This window comes from Cebus imitator, unplaced genomic scaffold, assembly GCF_001604975.1.
Source record: "Cebus imitator isolate Cc_AM_T3 unplaced genomic scaffold, Cebus_imitator-1.0 Scaffold457, whole genome shotgun sequence".
Taxonomy (NCBI): Eukaryota; Metazoa; Chordata; class Mammalia; order Primates; family Cebidae; genus Cebus; species Cebus imitator.
Window position 1 is genome coordinate 1,194,297 of NW_016107772.1, and position 16,066 is coordinate 1,210,362.

At 43.4% G+C, this 16,066-nt stretch overlaps 1 protein-coding gene across 1 annotated transcript in view; it reads left to right on the forward strand.

Annotated features, from left to right (window-relative positions):
- The first annotated feature begins 11,034 nt into the window (after nt 1–11,034).
- Nucleotides 11,035–16,066, forward strand: part of RUVBL1 (RuvB like AAA ATPase 1) — a 39,627-nt gene continuing 34,595 nt past the window's right edge. The window contains exons 1-2 of the mRNA XM_017511953.2: nt 11,035–11,327; nt 14,901–14,987. Of these exons, the coding sequence (XP_017367442.1) occupies nt 11,187–11,327; nt 14,901–14,987 (228 nt within the window). The 5' untranslated portion in view covers nt 11,035–11,186. The remainder of the gene's footprint in view (nt 11,328–14,900; nt 14,988–16,066) is intronic.

The following is a 16,066-nucleotide window of genomic DNA, read 5'->3' on the forward strand; positions in this document are numbered from 1 at the left end:
TTCACCGTGTTGACCAGGATGGTCTCGATCTCTTGACCTCGTGATCCACCCGCCTCGGCCTCCCAAAGTGCTGGGATTACAGGCTTGAGCCACCGCGCCCGGCCTTCCTGGCTAATTTTTGTACTTTTAATAGATATGGTTTCACCATGTTTGCCAGGCTGGTCTCGAACTCCTGACCTCAAATGATCCACCCACCTTGGCCTCCCAAAAGTGCTGGGATTACAGGCATAAGCCACCATGCCCAGCCTTCCTTTAGCACTTTAAATATGTCATGCCACTTTCTGCAGGCCTTTAAGGTTCCCACTGAGAAGTCTGCTGCCAGATATATTGGAACTCCTTTGTATGTTATTTGTTTCTTTTCTTTTGCTGCTTTTAGGACCCTTTCTTTATTCTTGACCTTTGGAAGTGATTATTAAATGTCTATATGTAGTCTTATTTGGGTTATATCTGGTGTTCTATAACCTTCTTATACTTGAATATTAATTATTTTCTCTAGGTTTGGAAAGTTCTGTTTATTATCCCTTTGAATAAACTTTCTATCCGATCTCTCTTTCTACCTCCTTTTAAGACCAATAACTCTTAGATTTATCCTTTTGAGGTTATTCTCTAGATTTAGTAGATACATTTCATTCTTTTTTTAAAACCTTTTTCTCTCTTTGCATTTTATTTTTCTTTTCTTCTTCCTCTTCTTATTTTTTTTTAAGACAAAGTTTCTCACCCAGGCTGGAATGCAGTGATGCAAGCACAGCTCACTGCAGCTTTGACCTCCCAGGCTCAACGGATTCTCTCACTTCAGCCCCCCAAGTAGTTGGAAGTACAGACATGTGCCACCACACCCAGCTAATTAATTTTTATTTTTTTGTAGAGATGAGGTTTCACCATGTTGCCCACACTGGTCTCAACCTTCTGGCCTCAATTATCTGCTGACTTCCCAAAGTGCTGGAATTACAGGCAAGAGCCACCATGCCTGGCCATCTCTGTGTATTTTCAAGTAGGCTTTTTTTTCTTTTTGACAGTTTCGCTCTTGCCGCCAGGCTGGTGTTCAGTGGCATGATCTCTGCTCACTGCAACATCTGCCTCCCAGGTTCAAGTGATTCTCCTACCTCAGGCTCCAGAGTAGCTGGATTACAGGCACCCACCACCATGCCCGGGCAACATTTGTATTTTTAGTAGAGACGGGGTTTCACTATTTTGGCCAGGCTGGTCTGAAACTCCTGACCTCATGTCATCTGCCTACCTCAGCCTCCCACAATGCTGGGATTACAGGCATGAGCCACTGCACCCAGCCAAATAGCTTGTCTTCAAGCTCGCTAATTCTTCTGCTTGATCAATTCTTCTGTGGACTGATGCATTCTTCATATATCAACTGAATTTTTCAGCTCCAGAAGTTCTGCTTGATTCTTTTTAATTATTTCAATCTCTTTGTTAAATTTACCTGATAGGATTCTGAATTCCTTCTCTGCATTATCCTGAATTTCATTGCTCTTCTTCAAAAGAGCTATTTTGAATTCTCTGTCTAAAAAGTTCCCATATCTCTGTCACTTCAGGATTGATCACTGGTGCCTTATTTCATTTGTTTGGTGATGTCATATTTTCCTGGATAGCCTTGATGATGTGGATGTTTGTCAATATCTGGGCATGGAAGAGTTAGGTATTTATTATAGTCTTTGCAAACTGAGCTTGTTTGTACCCATCCTTCTTGGGAAGGCTTGCCAAGCATTCAAAGGGAATTGAGTGTTAAGTCTTTGGTCACTGCAGGCGTATCTGCACTAGGGGGCACCCCAAACCCAATAATGCTGTGACTTTCAGCTGCGCAGAGGTACTGCCTTGGTGGTCTTGGGTAAGATCTGGGAGAATTCCCTGGATTACCAGAGACTCTTGTTTTTTTCCCTTGCTTTCTCAGGAACAGAGTCTCTCTGATAAGCTGCCTGAAGCTGAGGGAGGGATGATACAGGCACCTCTGTGGTAACATCACTGTGACTTTGTTGGGTCAGACCCAAAGCCAGCATAATGCTGTGTCTCACCCAGGGGCCATGGTGACCACTGCTTGACTACTGCCACCCAAGGCAAGTCCAAAAATGTCATCCAGGAGCTAAGGCTTGGAATTGGGAACCCCAAAAGACCACTTGGTGCTCTACCCCACTGTGGCTGAGGTGGTATCCAAGTTGCAAGACAAAGCCCCTTTATCTCTTTCCTCTTGTTTCCTCAAACAAAAGGAGTTTCTGTGGTCACCACAACTGGGAATGTGTTGGGTCACCTGAAGCCAGCATGGCACTGTGTCTCACCCAAGACTCGTGGTAAATACTATTTGGCCACCACTGATGTTTATTCAAGCCCATGCACTCTACTCAGCAGATGATGAATCCTGCCAGGTCTGGGTTTTTCCCCTTCAAGATGGTGCATTCCCTTTTGTCCCAGGGCATGTCTAGGAATGTTGTCTGGGAGCTAGAGCCTGAAATAGGGGCCTCAGGACTCTACCTGGTGCCCCATTCTACTGTGGCTAGGCTAGTAACCAAGTTGCAAGACAAAGTTCCCTTTACTTTCCCCTCTGCTCTCCTCAAGCAGAAGAAAGGAATCTCTTCGGGAGCTGCAAACTGCACTGCCTGGCTTTGAGGGAGGGGCGTTGCAGGCACATCCTTGACTGCCCTGGCTGTTGTCTTGCTAGGCCACACTCACCCCACATTCACTGGCTCCAAGCCTAGCAGAGCACCAAGATTTGTCCAGGAATTGCAGTCCTTATGGCCTAGACTGCCTTCCAAGTTTATGTAGAACCCCAGAGCACTTTAGCCTGTGGCGATGAGGCTGGCTGGAACTCAGGTTCTGACCACTGGGACGAATGATTCCTCTCTGGCTATGGCTGGTCTAAATGTTGGTTCACACCTGTAATCTCAGCACTTTGTGAGGCCGAGGTGGGTGGATCACCTGAGGTCAGCAGTTTGAGAACCCTGTCTCTACTAAAAATACAAAAACTAGCCAGGTGTGATGGCATGTACCTGTAATCCCAGCTACTCAGGAGGCTGGTGGGTGGGTGCTGGCTGAATTCTGCCTTGTGTTGCTTTCTGCTGTGACAGGGCAGCACTGAATTCCAGTGCAAATTCCTGCAGTCTCTCTGCCACGTACATAGATTCTCTCTCTGTGCCATGAGGCCGCAGGCTGGGGATGAGAAAGGGGTAGTGGAGGTGAGACAAGATTGTCTTTCCTACCCCGTTTAGTGCCTCTTTCTTTGATGTGATGTTAAACCAGGGACTGTGACTGCTCACCTGATTTTTGGTTGTTATGAAGGTGCTTTCTTGTGTGGATAGTTTTTCAATTTGGTGTTCCTGCTGGCGGGGGCGAGGGGCAATTGCTGGAGGGCTCATTTGGTGATCTTGCTCTGCCTCCCTCTCATAGGCAACTCCTAATTGTTTTTTTTAAAAATGAAAGTGTATTGGATTTTGTCAAATGTTTTTTTCTGAATCAATTGAGTTGATCATGTGGGTCTTTTTTTTTTCCTTCGCTCTATTAATGTGGTATATTACATTGATTTTTGTATGTCAAACTACCTTTGTATTCCTAGAATAAATCCCACTGGTCATGGTGTATAATCCTTTAACAAACTGCTAAATTGGGCTTGCTAGAATTTTGTTGAAAATTGTTGCAGCTACACTCATACAGGATATTGACCTGTTTTTTTTGTTGTTGTTGTTGTTAGTTTGTTTTACAGTGTTTTTTGTTTGTTTTGTTTTGTTTTTTGAGATGGAGTCTCACTTTGTCACTCAGGCTGGAGTGCAGTGGTGTGATCTTGGCTCACTGCAACCTCTACCTCCCAGGTTCAAGCAATTCTCTGCCTCAGCCTGCTGAATAGCTGGGATTACAGTCGGATGCCACCATGCCCAGCTAGTTTTTGTAGTTTTAGTAGAGACAGGAGTCTCGAACTCCTGACCTCAGATGATCCACCCGCCTCGGCCTCCCAAAGTGCTGAGATTACAGGTGTGAACCACCATGCCCAGTCTGTTTTATAGTGTTTTTATCTGGCTTTGATATCAGGGTAGCACTGGCCTCATAGAATGCACTGGAAAGTGTTCTCTTCTCTTTTGTTTTTTCGAAGAGTTTGAGAAGGACTGGTGTCTTACTTTGTCACCTAAGCTAAAGTGCAGTGGTGTGATCACAGCTCACTGCAGCCTCAAACTCCTGGGCCTGAGTGATCCTACTGCCTCAGCCTCCGAAGTAGCTAAGACTTCAAGTGTGCACAACCATGCATGGCTAATAAAAAAAATTTTTTTTTTTTCTTTTGGAGATAGGGTCTTTCTGTTTCTCAAACTGTTCTTGAACTCCTCTCCTCAAACAGTCCTCCTACATCAGCCTCGCAAAGTGCTGGGGTTACAGGCATGAGCCATTGCTCCAGGCCTGGTGTTAGTTCTTTAAATGTTTGGTAGAAATCAGTAGTTAAGCCATTTGGCTCTAGGCTTTTCTTTATAGGTAGAGTTTTGATTATTGACTCTATCTCCTCATTTGATCACAGTAGGATTTTCTACTTTTTCTTGAGTCAGTTTTGGTAGTCTGTTCATAGTTTGTTTCCACAAATTTGTCTGTTTCATCCAGATTATCCGATTTGTTTATAATATTTATAGTATTCTCTTATATTCCTTTTTATTTCTGTATAGTAAATAGTAATGTTCCTGCTGTAATTTCTGATTTTAGTAATTTGAGTCTTTGCTCTTGTTTTCTTAGTCGATCTAGCTAAAGATTTGTCATTTTTGTTATTCTTTTCAAAGAAACAACTTTTAGTTTTTTTGATTTTCTCTATTTTCCTATTTCTCTATTTTGTCTCCATTCTAATTTTTTGAAAAAATTGTGGTAAAAGATACGTAGCATAAACTATACCATATTAACCATTTTACGTGTCCAGTTAGGTGGCATTAAGTACATTTCCATTGTTGTGCGACCATCACTCTCATCCATCTCCAGAACTCTTTCCTCTTCCCAAACAGACACCCTGTACCCATTAAATTTGCTCTCTATTTTTCCTTTCCCCAGCTCCTGGCAACCACCATTGTACTTTCTGTGTTTATGAATTTAACTACTTCAGGCACCTCATATAAGTGGAGTCCTAGTGTATTTATCTTTTATGACTGGCTTATTTTTCCTAGCATGATGGCTCAATATTCATCTATATTGTAACATGTGTCAGAATTTTTTCTTTTTTAGGGCTTCATAATATTCCATTATATGTATACACTATCTTTTTAAAATCCATTGTCTGTCAATGGATTCTTAAGTTGCTTGCACTTCTTTACTATTGGGAATACTGCTATTCTCTAATCTTTATTGCTTCTTTTCTTTTGCTAGTTTTCGATTTAGCATGTTCTTTTTTTTCTGGTTCCTTTAGGTGTACAGTTAAGTTATGAATTTGAGATCTTTCTTCTTTTTTATTATAGATGTTCATAGCTATAAATTTCTCTCTTAACACTGCTTTTGCTGCATCCCATAAGTTTTGGTATATTGTGCTTTGTTGTCATTCATCTCATTTTCTGATTTCCCTTGTGATTTCTTCTTTGACCTATTAATTGTTTAAGATTGTATTGTTTAATTTTCACATATTTTGTGAATTTTCCTTCTATTATTGATTTCAAGTTTTATTCCATTGTGATTAGAAAAGTATTATGTATGATTTCAATTTTTAAAATTTATTAAGATTCACTTTGTGGCATCCTGGACTTTTAAGAGCAGATTCAAGGGAGCAGCAAGAGAAAAAGCTACGTTGCACTAGGCTGAAGACTGGGAAGGGAAGGGGAGCGCTTAGCAAGATTGAGAACTGTGCTAGGAAAGAAATGCAAGTGATGACACTGGGACAGGGAGGGAGGAGAAAGATTGCACATATCCTGTGGGAATGATCAGGGAGAACAGATAGTAATACAGGAAAAGAAAGGTAATGGGTGGAACAAGGCCTCTGAGAGGTGGAATTGGGCCCAGGTTATTATCTGGGACCGAGATAGTAGGGATATCTTGGCTAGAAGGAAGGTGATGCCTGCCTTTCAGTCAGCATACAAGGAGAATCCAGGAGTGTTTGGCACACAGTGGAAGATTAGGGTAGAGCCTGAGAGTTGTTTCCCAATCTACCTTCTCTCTTTACATAGGAATTGAATTTTTAACTGGGCACATATCCATCCAGTGTAAGGCTATATTTCTCAGCCTTCTTTGCAGCTAGTTCTAGCCATTTGATTAAGTTCTGGCCCCTGGGATGAGTAGAAATGATGGTGCAACTTCAATGTGAAGGTTAAAGGGAAAGAGCATGTCATCTTCTTTCCCCCTTTTCCTTCTTGTTGGTGCAAATTCAGCCCTTTGGGGAGGAGTTTGAGCAGCTGTCTTGGACCACCTGATAGACGGTGTGTGTGGGGAGTGGCAGAGCCACATCATAAAATGAGCATAGGCCCTTACTGATTGTAAAGCCAGCTCACCTGCTGACATGCTTGCTTGGACATTATGTGAGATAAAGTGACTTCTCTCTTGCTTGATCCACTGTTATTTTAGATCTCTCTGTTACGGCAGCTGAACTAATCTTTTAGCTATTACAACATTTGTGGCCAGGTGTATGGCTCATGCCTATAATCCTAGCATTTTGGGAGGTCAAGCCAGGAGGACTGCTTGAGTCCAGGAATTCAAGACCAGCCTAGCCAACACAGCAAGACCCCTGTCTTTACCAAAAAAATAGAAAAAAATTAGCTGGGGTGATGGTGTATGCCCAGCTACTTAGGAGGCTTAGGCAGGAGGATCACTTGAAGTCCCTCCAAAAAACGAATACAACGTTTATTGATTTATTATTATTATTATTTGACTCCGTCACCCAGGCTGGAGTGCAGTGATGCGATCTCAGCTCACTGCAACTTCTGCCTCCTGGGTTCAAGCAATTCTCTTGCCTGAGCCTCCTGAGTAGCTGGAACTACAGGTGTGTGCTGCCATACCTGGCTAATTTTTGTATTTTTAGTAGAGATCGGGTTTCACCATGTTGGCCAGGCTGGTCTGGAACACCTGACCTCAGGTGATCTGCCTGCCTCGGTCTTCCAAAGTGTTGGGATTACAGGCGTGAGCCACTGCACTTGCGCTAATACATTTAATCATTACTTGGGTTACTCCAGTTGAGGCTGGAGACCATGACTGTGCAGTGGTTCCAGGACACCACTGGGTAATTGCATCCTGCCACACACAGTAGCTCTCCAGAGGCAGTGGAGAAGGCAGAGGAAGGCTTGACCTGGGCTTGTGGGTTCAAAGGTCAGGTGTTATAGAAGTCAAGGTAAGGAGGGAGCAGAAGGGTCAGGATCCAAGTGATTGATATAATCAAGCTTGGGCTGGAGAAAGAGAGGTCAAAGGCCTGGAGGTGAAAGAACAAGAGTCATGGGAGTAAGAGAACGAGAGCTGGCAGGTCTAGGGCTGTCACAGCACACTTCTGGAATGTAGTAGTCCACACAATTACTTACATATGTGTCACTGTATTGATATGGATTTTCAGTACCCACAGATAGAAATCTAACTCAAACATCTTAAGCCCCAAAGTAAATGCCATGTTACAATGCAAGTAAGGCGAGGCTGGATGCAGGGATATAAAGGATTTCATCAGGAATCTCTGTCAGTGTTCCTTTCCTCTGTTTTGGCTTCATTCTAAGGTAGAGTCTCCCCATGAAGTAGCAAAGATGACCAGCCTGCAAATCTATGACCTACATTTTTCTCTCCTGCTATGTCCAGTAAATTGCCAGGACTGACTGTCATTGAACTAGCTGGTCATATTCCTGAGCCAATCACAGTGTCTGAGAGGATGGGTACAGGCCAGGGTCACATGTTTACCACTGAAACAAACATGGGGTGTAGGGTCAGTTTGCCCAAACTACCTGGACTGAAAGTGGGAGAACGGTCATTTCCTAAAAGAAAATGAGAATGATAGTGCCCAGAAGTGGGATGGATGCTGGTCAGAAATAACCCTGTCCACTGCAGCAGGCCTCACTTGCTGTTTACTCGCCTTGTGTAGCTTGGATAATGGCCTGCCATATTGTTTTCTGTTGAAATGAAAGAAATCATCTGATTTTGCAGCCAGGTCCAGCATCTTTGCATATTGGATCTGTGTCAGGCATTTGCTTAATTTGGGAACTTGGACAAAACCCTGTCCCCTCCTGGGGCCTCAGTTACCTCACCTGTAAAATGAGAATACTAGGCCAGATCAGTGATTTTCTTTTCTTTCTTTTGAGATGAGTCTTACTCTGTTGCCCTGATTGGAGTGCAGTGGCAGAATCTCAGCTCACTGCAACTTCCACCTCCCAGGTTCAAGTGATTCTCGTGCCTCAGCCTCTTGAGTAGCTGGGGTTACAGGTGCCCACCACCACACCCAAATAATTTTTGTATTTTTAGTAGAGATGGGGTTTTGCCATGTTGGCCAGGCAGGTTTCGAACTCCTGACCTCAGGTGATCCACCTGCCTTGGCCTCCCTAAGTGCTGAGATTACAGGTGTGAACCACTGCACCTAGCCTATCAGTGATTTTTGAACTATTCTTTAACACACACACAAAAAGAACAGCTCTGGCAGAAGTGAGGGCATGGAGCTGGTATCCTACACTCTCAGCATTCCCCATCCCCACCCGTACTGGTCACAAAAGGATTCCACAACTGCTGGGAATGTGGTTTAAAAACCACTAGACCAAGTAATCCAGGGGATTCCTCTGTGCTCTAAAATCCTAATTCCCCCATCTTCTTTTTGGGCTAGAAGGAAATCCTTCTCTTTGTGCCAAAAGAGACAAAGATTATGGCTTAAAATAATAAATGTAAAAAATATCTTTTTCCCTAATTGGACAATACACAAAGAAGTCAGTCCCATAAAATGCCTCACTTTGACTACTAGTTGGTGGAAAAGCTCCTTATCTACACAGAGAAAGGAATTGCTCCTTATGTAAGAGTAATGACCAGGAACAAGTCAATGAGGGGCTAAGCCACTTTTATGGGTGCTGTCTCTAGGGCTGGTGAACCACATGCCACTACTAACAACCTCAGCCTTCCAAGGCCTGGCCTCTGTTCGTTTGGTCCCTGAAAATGCCAGAAGATTCCATTCACTGATGGAAATCATTACCAAGTCCCATAAAAGCCAATGTATAAAATACATGCAGCAAAACTGATGAATTCAAGTGTATGTGTTTGTGTGTGTTCTAGATGCTTAATTGAATTCATGAGAAGCCTTAATTGTTAGATGTGTTGTAGGCTGTGTGTCAGGCACTTTGGTTAAAATGGTAAACAATCAAATGTGGTATGCACCCTCAAAAGGCCTGCAGTTTACTGGGAAAGTAACTGCTCCCAGTAAACATTGACCGAGTAATTATGCAAATCATTAGAAACCTAGATTCAAAAGAAAAGAAACAAATATAGAGAGACCTAGATTCAAAAGTTAGAACCAAGATATACAAGGAGGTGTGTAACTCTGGAACTACTGTAATTGGATTTGATTTCAGGTCTGTCTCAACTGTAATATAAACTCTCCTGCACTCTGGACAAATCCTTCCATTCCTCTGGATGTCAGTTTCCTCTTCAGTAAAATGGTGTCATATCATTTGCTTCTGAGGAAATCTCTCCTATTTGTTAGGATTCAGCCAAGGCAACATCACCTTCATGATGCTTTCCCTGGCTCTTCAGCTGTTCCAGGTGCTTCTGCTCTGGTCTTGCATGCCACCTGGGCATACCTGTCCCAGTACGTCTCATGTTGCAAGTTTTCTAAGCAAGGAGTAAGCTTATCAGGGCTTTTCTTCCTGTATCCCCAGTGTTAAAATGTGCGCTCTGAATGAAGAGACCCCTCCATACAGGCTTTGTGTGAGCAACGTGGCTGCTGTTTATTCACCCGGGTGTGGGCAAGCTGAGTCCAAAAAGAGTCAGTGGAGGGCAGTGGGATAGGAGTTGGTTTTAAAGGTTTGGGGTAGGCAGTGGAAAGTTACAGAAGTTACAGTTTAGGGCAGTTTTTGTAAAGTGGGAATGGTTCATAGGGTCTGGAGTCACGAGGTTGACGAAGGTTGGTTACAAAGTCCAACTGCCTTGTCAATTGTGGCTAGTATAAGGAACAAATAGAAGAAAGTCTCAAGTTAGTCAGGCACCACAGGGGTTGATCATTCTTCCATCTTTCATGGTCTTCCAGTTACTTCAGATTTTCTAATTCCAGAAGGCCATCCAGAGGTGTACGCGGGTCATGGGGGTTCCCATGGTGTCCATGGTGCTGTCAGTCAGCCTAAAAGACCTTACACCCAGTGCATTGTCATTGTGGTGTCTGGCTTGTGTTTGTTGAATGGATGGATGGATGGATGGCAAGTACAATTGTGGTACACGTTGTGCTAACATCATTATGCAACTTGACAGGACAATTTGCTGGCCGATTATCTCATCTGGAGTCATAGGACGGGATGAGCATTATATAGGTTTTGAAGCCTGAAGCTTTCCAGTTCTGATTATTTGTGGTGCTTTCTTGGACAGATGGGCCTCTTTCCGCCTGTTTGTAGCTGCATTTGGAATTACACTACCTTACAGGGCTGTGAAGTTTTGAAACTGCAAAATATTATTCACAGTCAACTGAACTGAACTTAGCAGGAACCTTATCTCTGGGTGGAAGGAGGCTAGAGGCAGGAAAAGACAATTCCATGAAAGGAGTGGTTGGCTGAACTGGGCCTTTCCAGGGAGATGCAAAGGTCTTCGAGTCAGAAAACACTGGTTAGTAACCAAAAGTTCCCGTTTAAGCTCTGAACCTCAGTTCCTCTATTTCCAAAACGGAAGTAATAACTTGAGCTTCGCATAAAAGTATGGACGTTCAAATGTGCTAATAGATAGGACGGAACGATTAGGAATGGTATCGGGGGCCACTACCTCACGCGACGCCTCAGCCCTAGATCAAATCCGGGGCGTGGCCCCACTGTGCTCCCGACCCCAGTGTGGGTAGGAAGCGCCGGCTGCTGGGGGAAGCCAGCCCGGAGACACAGCCGGAAGTGGGTGACCGGAGCTCCAGCCTCAGTCGCGATGGGCGCAGCCGTAAGCCTATGGGGAGCAGAGGCGTTTCCGCTTCCACCAATGAAACGCAAACCTAGGCGGGCATTTGCAAATTGCCCTAGAAACGGCCGCATGGTAACACCAGGTGCCGGTTGCACTTTCCTAGCTGCTGGCTTTCCACGCTGGTTTTAGCCCACGGTGTCTGCAAAATGAAGATTGAGGAGGTGAAGAGCACCACGAAGACGCAGCGCATCGCTTCCCACAGCCATGTGAAAGGGCTGGGTCTAGACGAGAGCGGCTTGGCCAAGCAGGCGGCCTCAGGGCTCGTGGGCCAGGAGAACGCGCGAGAGGTGTGGTCAGAGGACCAGGGAGTTGGGGGCTCCGAGCAGGGCTGCTGCCGCGAGAGAGCTGCTCAAGTTGGGGGCTTGTGTCGGGATGGGCGCGCAAGGGGTCTCCTGCCATAGTTTCCTCAGGGAAGTGAAAATGGGCCAGGGGCCTCGGGGAGGGGCGCCCCCCTGGAGCTGGGTGACGGATCGTCCCAGGAAAACTGGTGACGACTCACAGGGGCAGTTGACGGTTTGCTTCAATTCATGAACTAGTACTGATGGAAGCGCGCCCAACCCTGTCCCCTCAGTCTGTGCAAGGCTCTATTCGCGACACTGGGATACGGCGGGAAATAAGATCGCTTACATTTTAGTGTAGTGAGAGACGATAAACGTGTACATCAATAGACAAAATCATTATTTTATCTTGGTGGGATCAGTTACTGCAGGCTTTGTCGGCCACGGTAAGGAAACTGGGTTTTATTGTGAACGCAATGGCAGGCTATGAGGCAGTTTAAAGCAGGAAATTGACTAGACTTTAAAAGCTCATTTTGGTTCCCAGGACCCGGGAGCTGAGGGAGAGAAGTGGGAATTATGGAGAAGAGCAATCTGGTTTATCCACCCCTTCAAGCATCCTTTTTGACCATCCCAATTAAATCTACTTTTTCTAAGTGCTAGTGATGCCGAGTACTTTCACCTACGTTATTATTTTTTGGCAGATGAAAATATTCAGGATGGGAGAGGGCACTTCACCTATATGCATGACACTCATTTTAGTAATGGTAAAGCTGGGATTTGCACCCACGTGTATTTCTGAATCCCAAATCTGCTCAATGATGATACAGCCACCCTCTCTGCCGGCTGTTCTCTAAGGTCAGAGCCATGCCCCTTGGCCTTTGCAGAGCCTTAGGTTCTACAGAAATCTTCACTTAATACAAAGTTGAGCTACTGCCCCTTAGCCTGATTTTGCTAAATAGAAAGGGCCAAAGAAAAGCCTCAGGTTTCGATTTTGAGCATCATCTCTCCAAAAAAAAGTGTTTGACCCTGGCTTACTAAGCACCCATTACTGCAAGTAGCCAACATTGTGAGTGCTTTCCATGTGCCAAACACTGTGCTAAGTAGTTGTGTGTACATTGCTTTGTCATATCTGACATATTCATTGTCCTTTTCCCATTTAAGTATGACAGTTTTCAGACGTACAAAAAAAGTCGAAAGAGTTGTAAATATCTGTGTGCCTAAATTCTATAATGAACATTTTGCTGTGATGCTTTATCATATATCTGTTCATCTGTACCTCTCCCAATCCACTTTTACATTTCGAGGTGAATTGCAGGCATCAGTACACTTTGCCCCTACACCCTTTAACATGTGTGCCATTGACTAGTAATGAACTATGTTCAGGTGAAGAAATTCTGGTTCATAGAGGTCAGGTAAGTAGGTCTAAGGTTACTCAGCTGGTAAGTGGGAGAGCCAGTATTTAAACTCAAGTCTGTGTATTTGAACCCAGAGTCCATGCTCTTAACTGATGCTGTATACCTAAGACACACCTCAGCTACCAGGTTCTTGTATGACTCTGGTCACATCAGTAAACTCCCTGAAAAATGAGAGAGTTAGACAGTGATCTTTTAAAATCCCTTCCAGTTCTTTTTCAGTGTTAGACTTCAAGCTTGTCTTACTTGAGAGAAATTGGAGTGGAAACTGAGGGAGAATAGATGGAAGAGGTCCTGGTCTGTAAATAAAAGCACATATCCAAGGTTTACAAAGTCTTTTCTACCTTGAGTTTCCCAAAGAGCTTCAGTGCTGAGGTTTATCATATGACAGGGTTGTATGGAAAGACCATAGTAGGTTTTTTTATCTATTTAAAAATACAGCATCTGGGCCAGGTGCAGTGGCTCACACCTGTAATCCTAGCACTTCGGGAGGCCAAGGCAAGTGGATAACCTGAGGTCAGGAGTTCGAGACCAGCCTGACCAGCTTGATGAAACCCTATTTTTATTAAAAATACAAAAATTAGCCAGATGTGGTGGCGTGTGCCTGTAGTCCCAGCTACTCATGAGGCTGAGGCAGGAGAATCACTTGAACATGGGAGGCGGAGGTTGTAGTGAGCTGAGATCGTGCCTCTGCACTCTAGCCTGGGCGACAGAGCGAGACTCCATCTCGGGAAAAAAAAAAAGATGTAGCATCTGAAGAATATCTTATAGGTTCTATTGAGGGCAGTGTGCTTTGGTAACTGAAGTAGAAATGGGATTAGCATACCCACACATGTTCCTTACATGTTTTTTGAGGGGCTGCCATACGTGTGGAGCCAAGGTACTTGACAATCTTGAGGAATAGAGGTAGAGGAGATAAGATGTATTCACAAGGCTCTGGCACTGTGGTCACTGCACAGAGAGAAGAGCTGTGACCTTCCATCAGGCAAAGAATGCACCTTTTAGATAGTCATGTATTCAGTTATTAAATAAAATATAGCAAAGCTTATATTATGTAGTCCCAAGATATAGATGCCCAGCAAGTGTAACTTTCTCAGTGTTTTCCCCTTATAGTCAAATATTCAAAAATATATGACAATGCATAGCCCATTTATGTGTGTGTATATATACACACGTGTACTGCAAATGCTTAATAAAATTCAGAGATTTAGAAGGTATTTAAAATATACTAACATGATAAACAGATATTTTAATCTTGAGGATTCAAAACATTCAATGGATCTAATAGTGCCATAGGTTTAACTTCATATTCAGTATTTACAGTGTTCACTGATCGCCAGGTAGTAGTCTATGTTATTGATTCTTACCCTTTAGTAGGTTACTTTGGGAATTTGATGAAAGCTCTGAATCCTTTCCCTGGAAAAAATGTATATATGAACATATACACAGTTTTGTTCCCAACTTCAAGAGGTGTTTGGACACCCGGCATCTATGCCTATACCCTGGGCTAAAAATCAGTGTTCCCACTTGTACTCATACTGTGCATTCTTCACACAGGAACCAGTACCATCTTTTAAAAGCAAATAATAACATGACACAGTCCTAAGATCTTTTCAGTGGCTCCCTGTGTATTACATGTAAAATAAAATCTAAACTTTACCGCAGACTGTAAGTTCCTGTTCTGCATTCTGGCCCCTGCCCACCTCTTCAACCTCATCGTCCTGGTCCTTTTCACTCTACTTTGGTCACTGCAAACTTTCTGTCCCTTGGATATGCCAAGCTCATTCCTGCTTTGGATTCTTTGAATTTGCTGTTTTCTTTGCCCGGAGCACTGACTCTTGCCCCTCTCAGAGCTTCACATATCAAATTAAATGTCATCAGAAAGACATTCCAGGATCACTTTATGGCCACTTGCTCTCTCTCATCATCGCTTTTTCTTCATAGTAGGGATAAAGGTCAGACATGCGATGTTTGTATGTTTGTCTCCCTCCCTACAAGGCTTTTCTGCCTTGCCTCATTACCCTTGGTGCCTAGAACAGTGTCTGCAAGTGCACTGGCACTCAGTGTTAGCTGGATGAGTTCGTGAATTGTATAGGCCAGGGACTGAGTTTTTCCCCCTTGTGAAACATTTTAATATTGATTTATTATTTCTTTCCATTGTGGTGTGTAGGCATGTGGCGTCATAGTAGAATTAATCAAAAGCAAGAAAATGGCTGGAAGAGCTGTCTTGTTGGCAGGACCTCCTGGAACTGGCAAGGTACTCATTTTCTCTCATTTTTTAAATCTACCCAAGAGAATGATTCTAGCATCTAAGCCAAATTGAATTCATGTCTTAACTAGTCTTTGTTTAGCTAAATGGGTTATATGTATGTTTTTAAAACTAATGTGCAATAATACAATTGTGTATCTAAAATCCATGCTTCTAAAATTCAAATTATCCTGGCCTACCTCCATAGAAGAGAGAATGAAGTTCTTGGAGGGGTCTCATTGTCTCTAGAATTTGTACTTTATCTCTTTCAAGTCTCCTTTGCTGTGGAAATACATTTCTGTTGGCCTAGGGCTTCGTAAAGATCTTCTGAGTGACATCTTATTTGAGTGGACAAAAAAAAGAGTCAGCAAGCATTCTTCCAAACGCTAGCTTTACCCATTACTATTGTGGCTGTGTGAGAAATGAAAAAAGAAAGAAAACAAGAATTAGAGACATGATTTTTATCTTCAAGGGGCTTACAGTCTTTCCAGGGCAGAAAGAAAGGAAATCATGACAGCACAAGAGGACTCAGTATGAATGCTCAGCTTTGAGGTATTGACTAATATTAAATGCAGCTGGAATTTGAGCAGGAGGCAACACTGCGGGCTGGTACAGCTGGAAGGGTTGAGACTTGACATTTTCCCTTCAGAGCTGGGAGAGGATTTGGCTTTGTAGGGAAGATAAGGGCCTTTCAGGCAGAGGATACTGTGTGGCTTCTTGGGATTTGTGAGGGGACTGGACAGATACTTGAAACTCACCAGAGTTCCCGATCTGAGTTTTGCTTATTCTTCAAAAGGTCTTCTTGATGTAGGTGAGTAGGAGCTTGGGGTTATGTGTGAAAAGAAATGGGCTTTAAATTCCAGCTCTGGCATTGACTTGCTGTGAGAACTGAGGCAGGTCCCTTAAGTTTTCTAAGCAAAAACATACTCTACCTATTTCAGGCAGTTATTAAACTGATCATTTGTAAGATAATGACTTGCATTATAATTTTGAAATGATTATTGATTGTGTATCTTATATTGGTATCTTACAAGAGGAAGAAGTGCTATAGTTGTTAATAGTTTTTTCTCTTCTTGTATAAAAGCAAA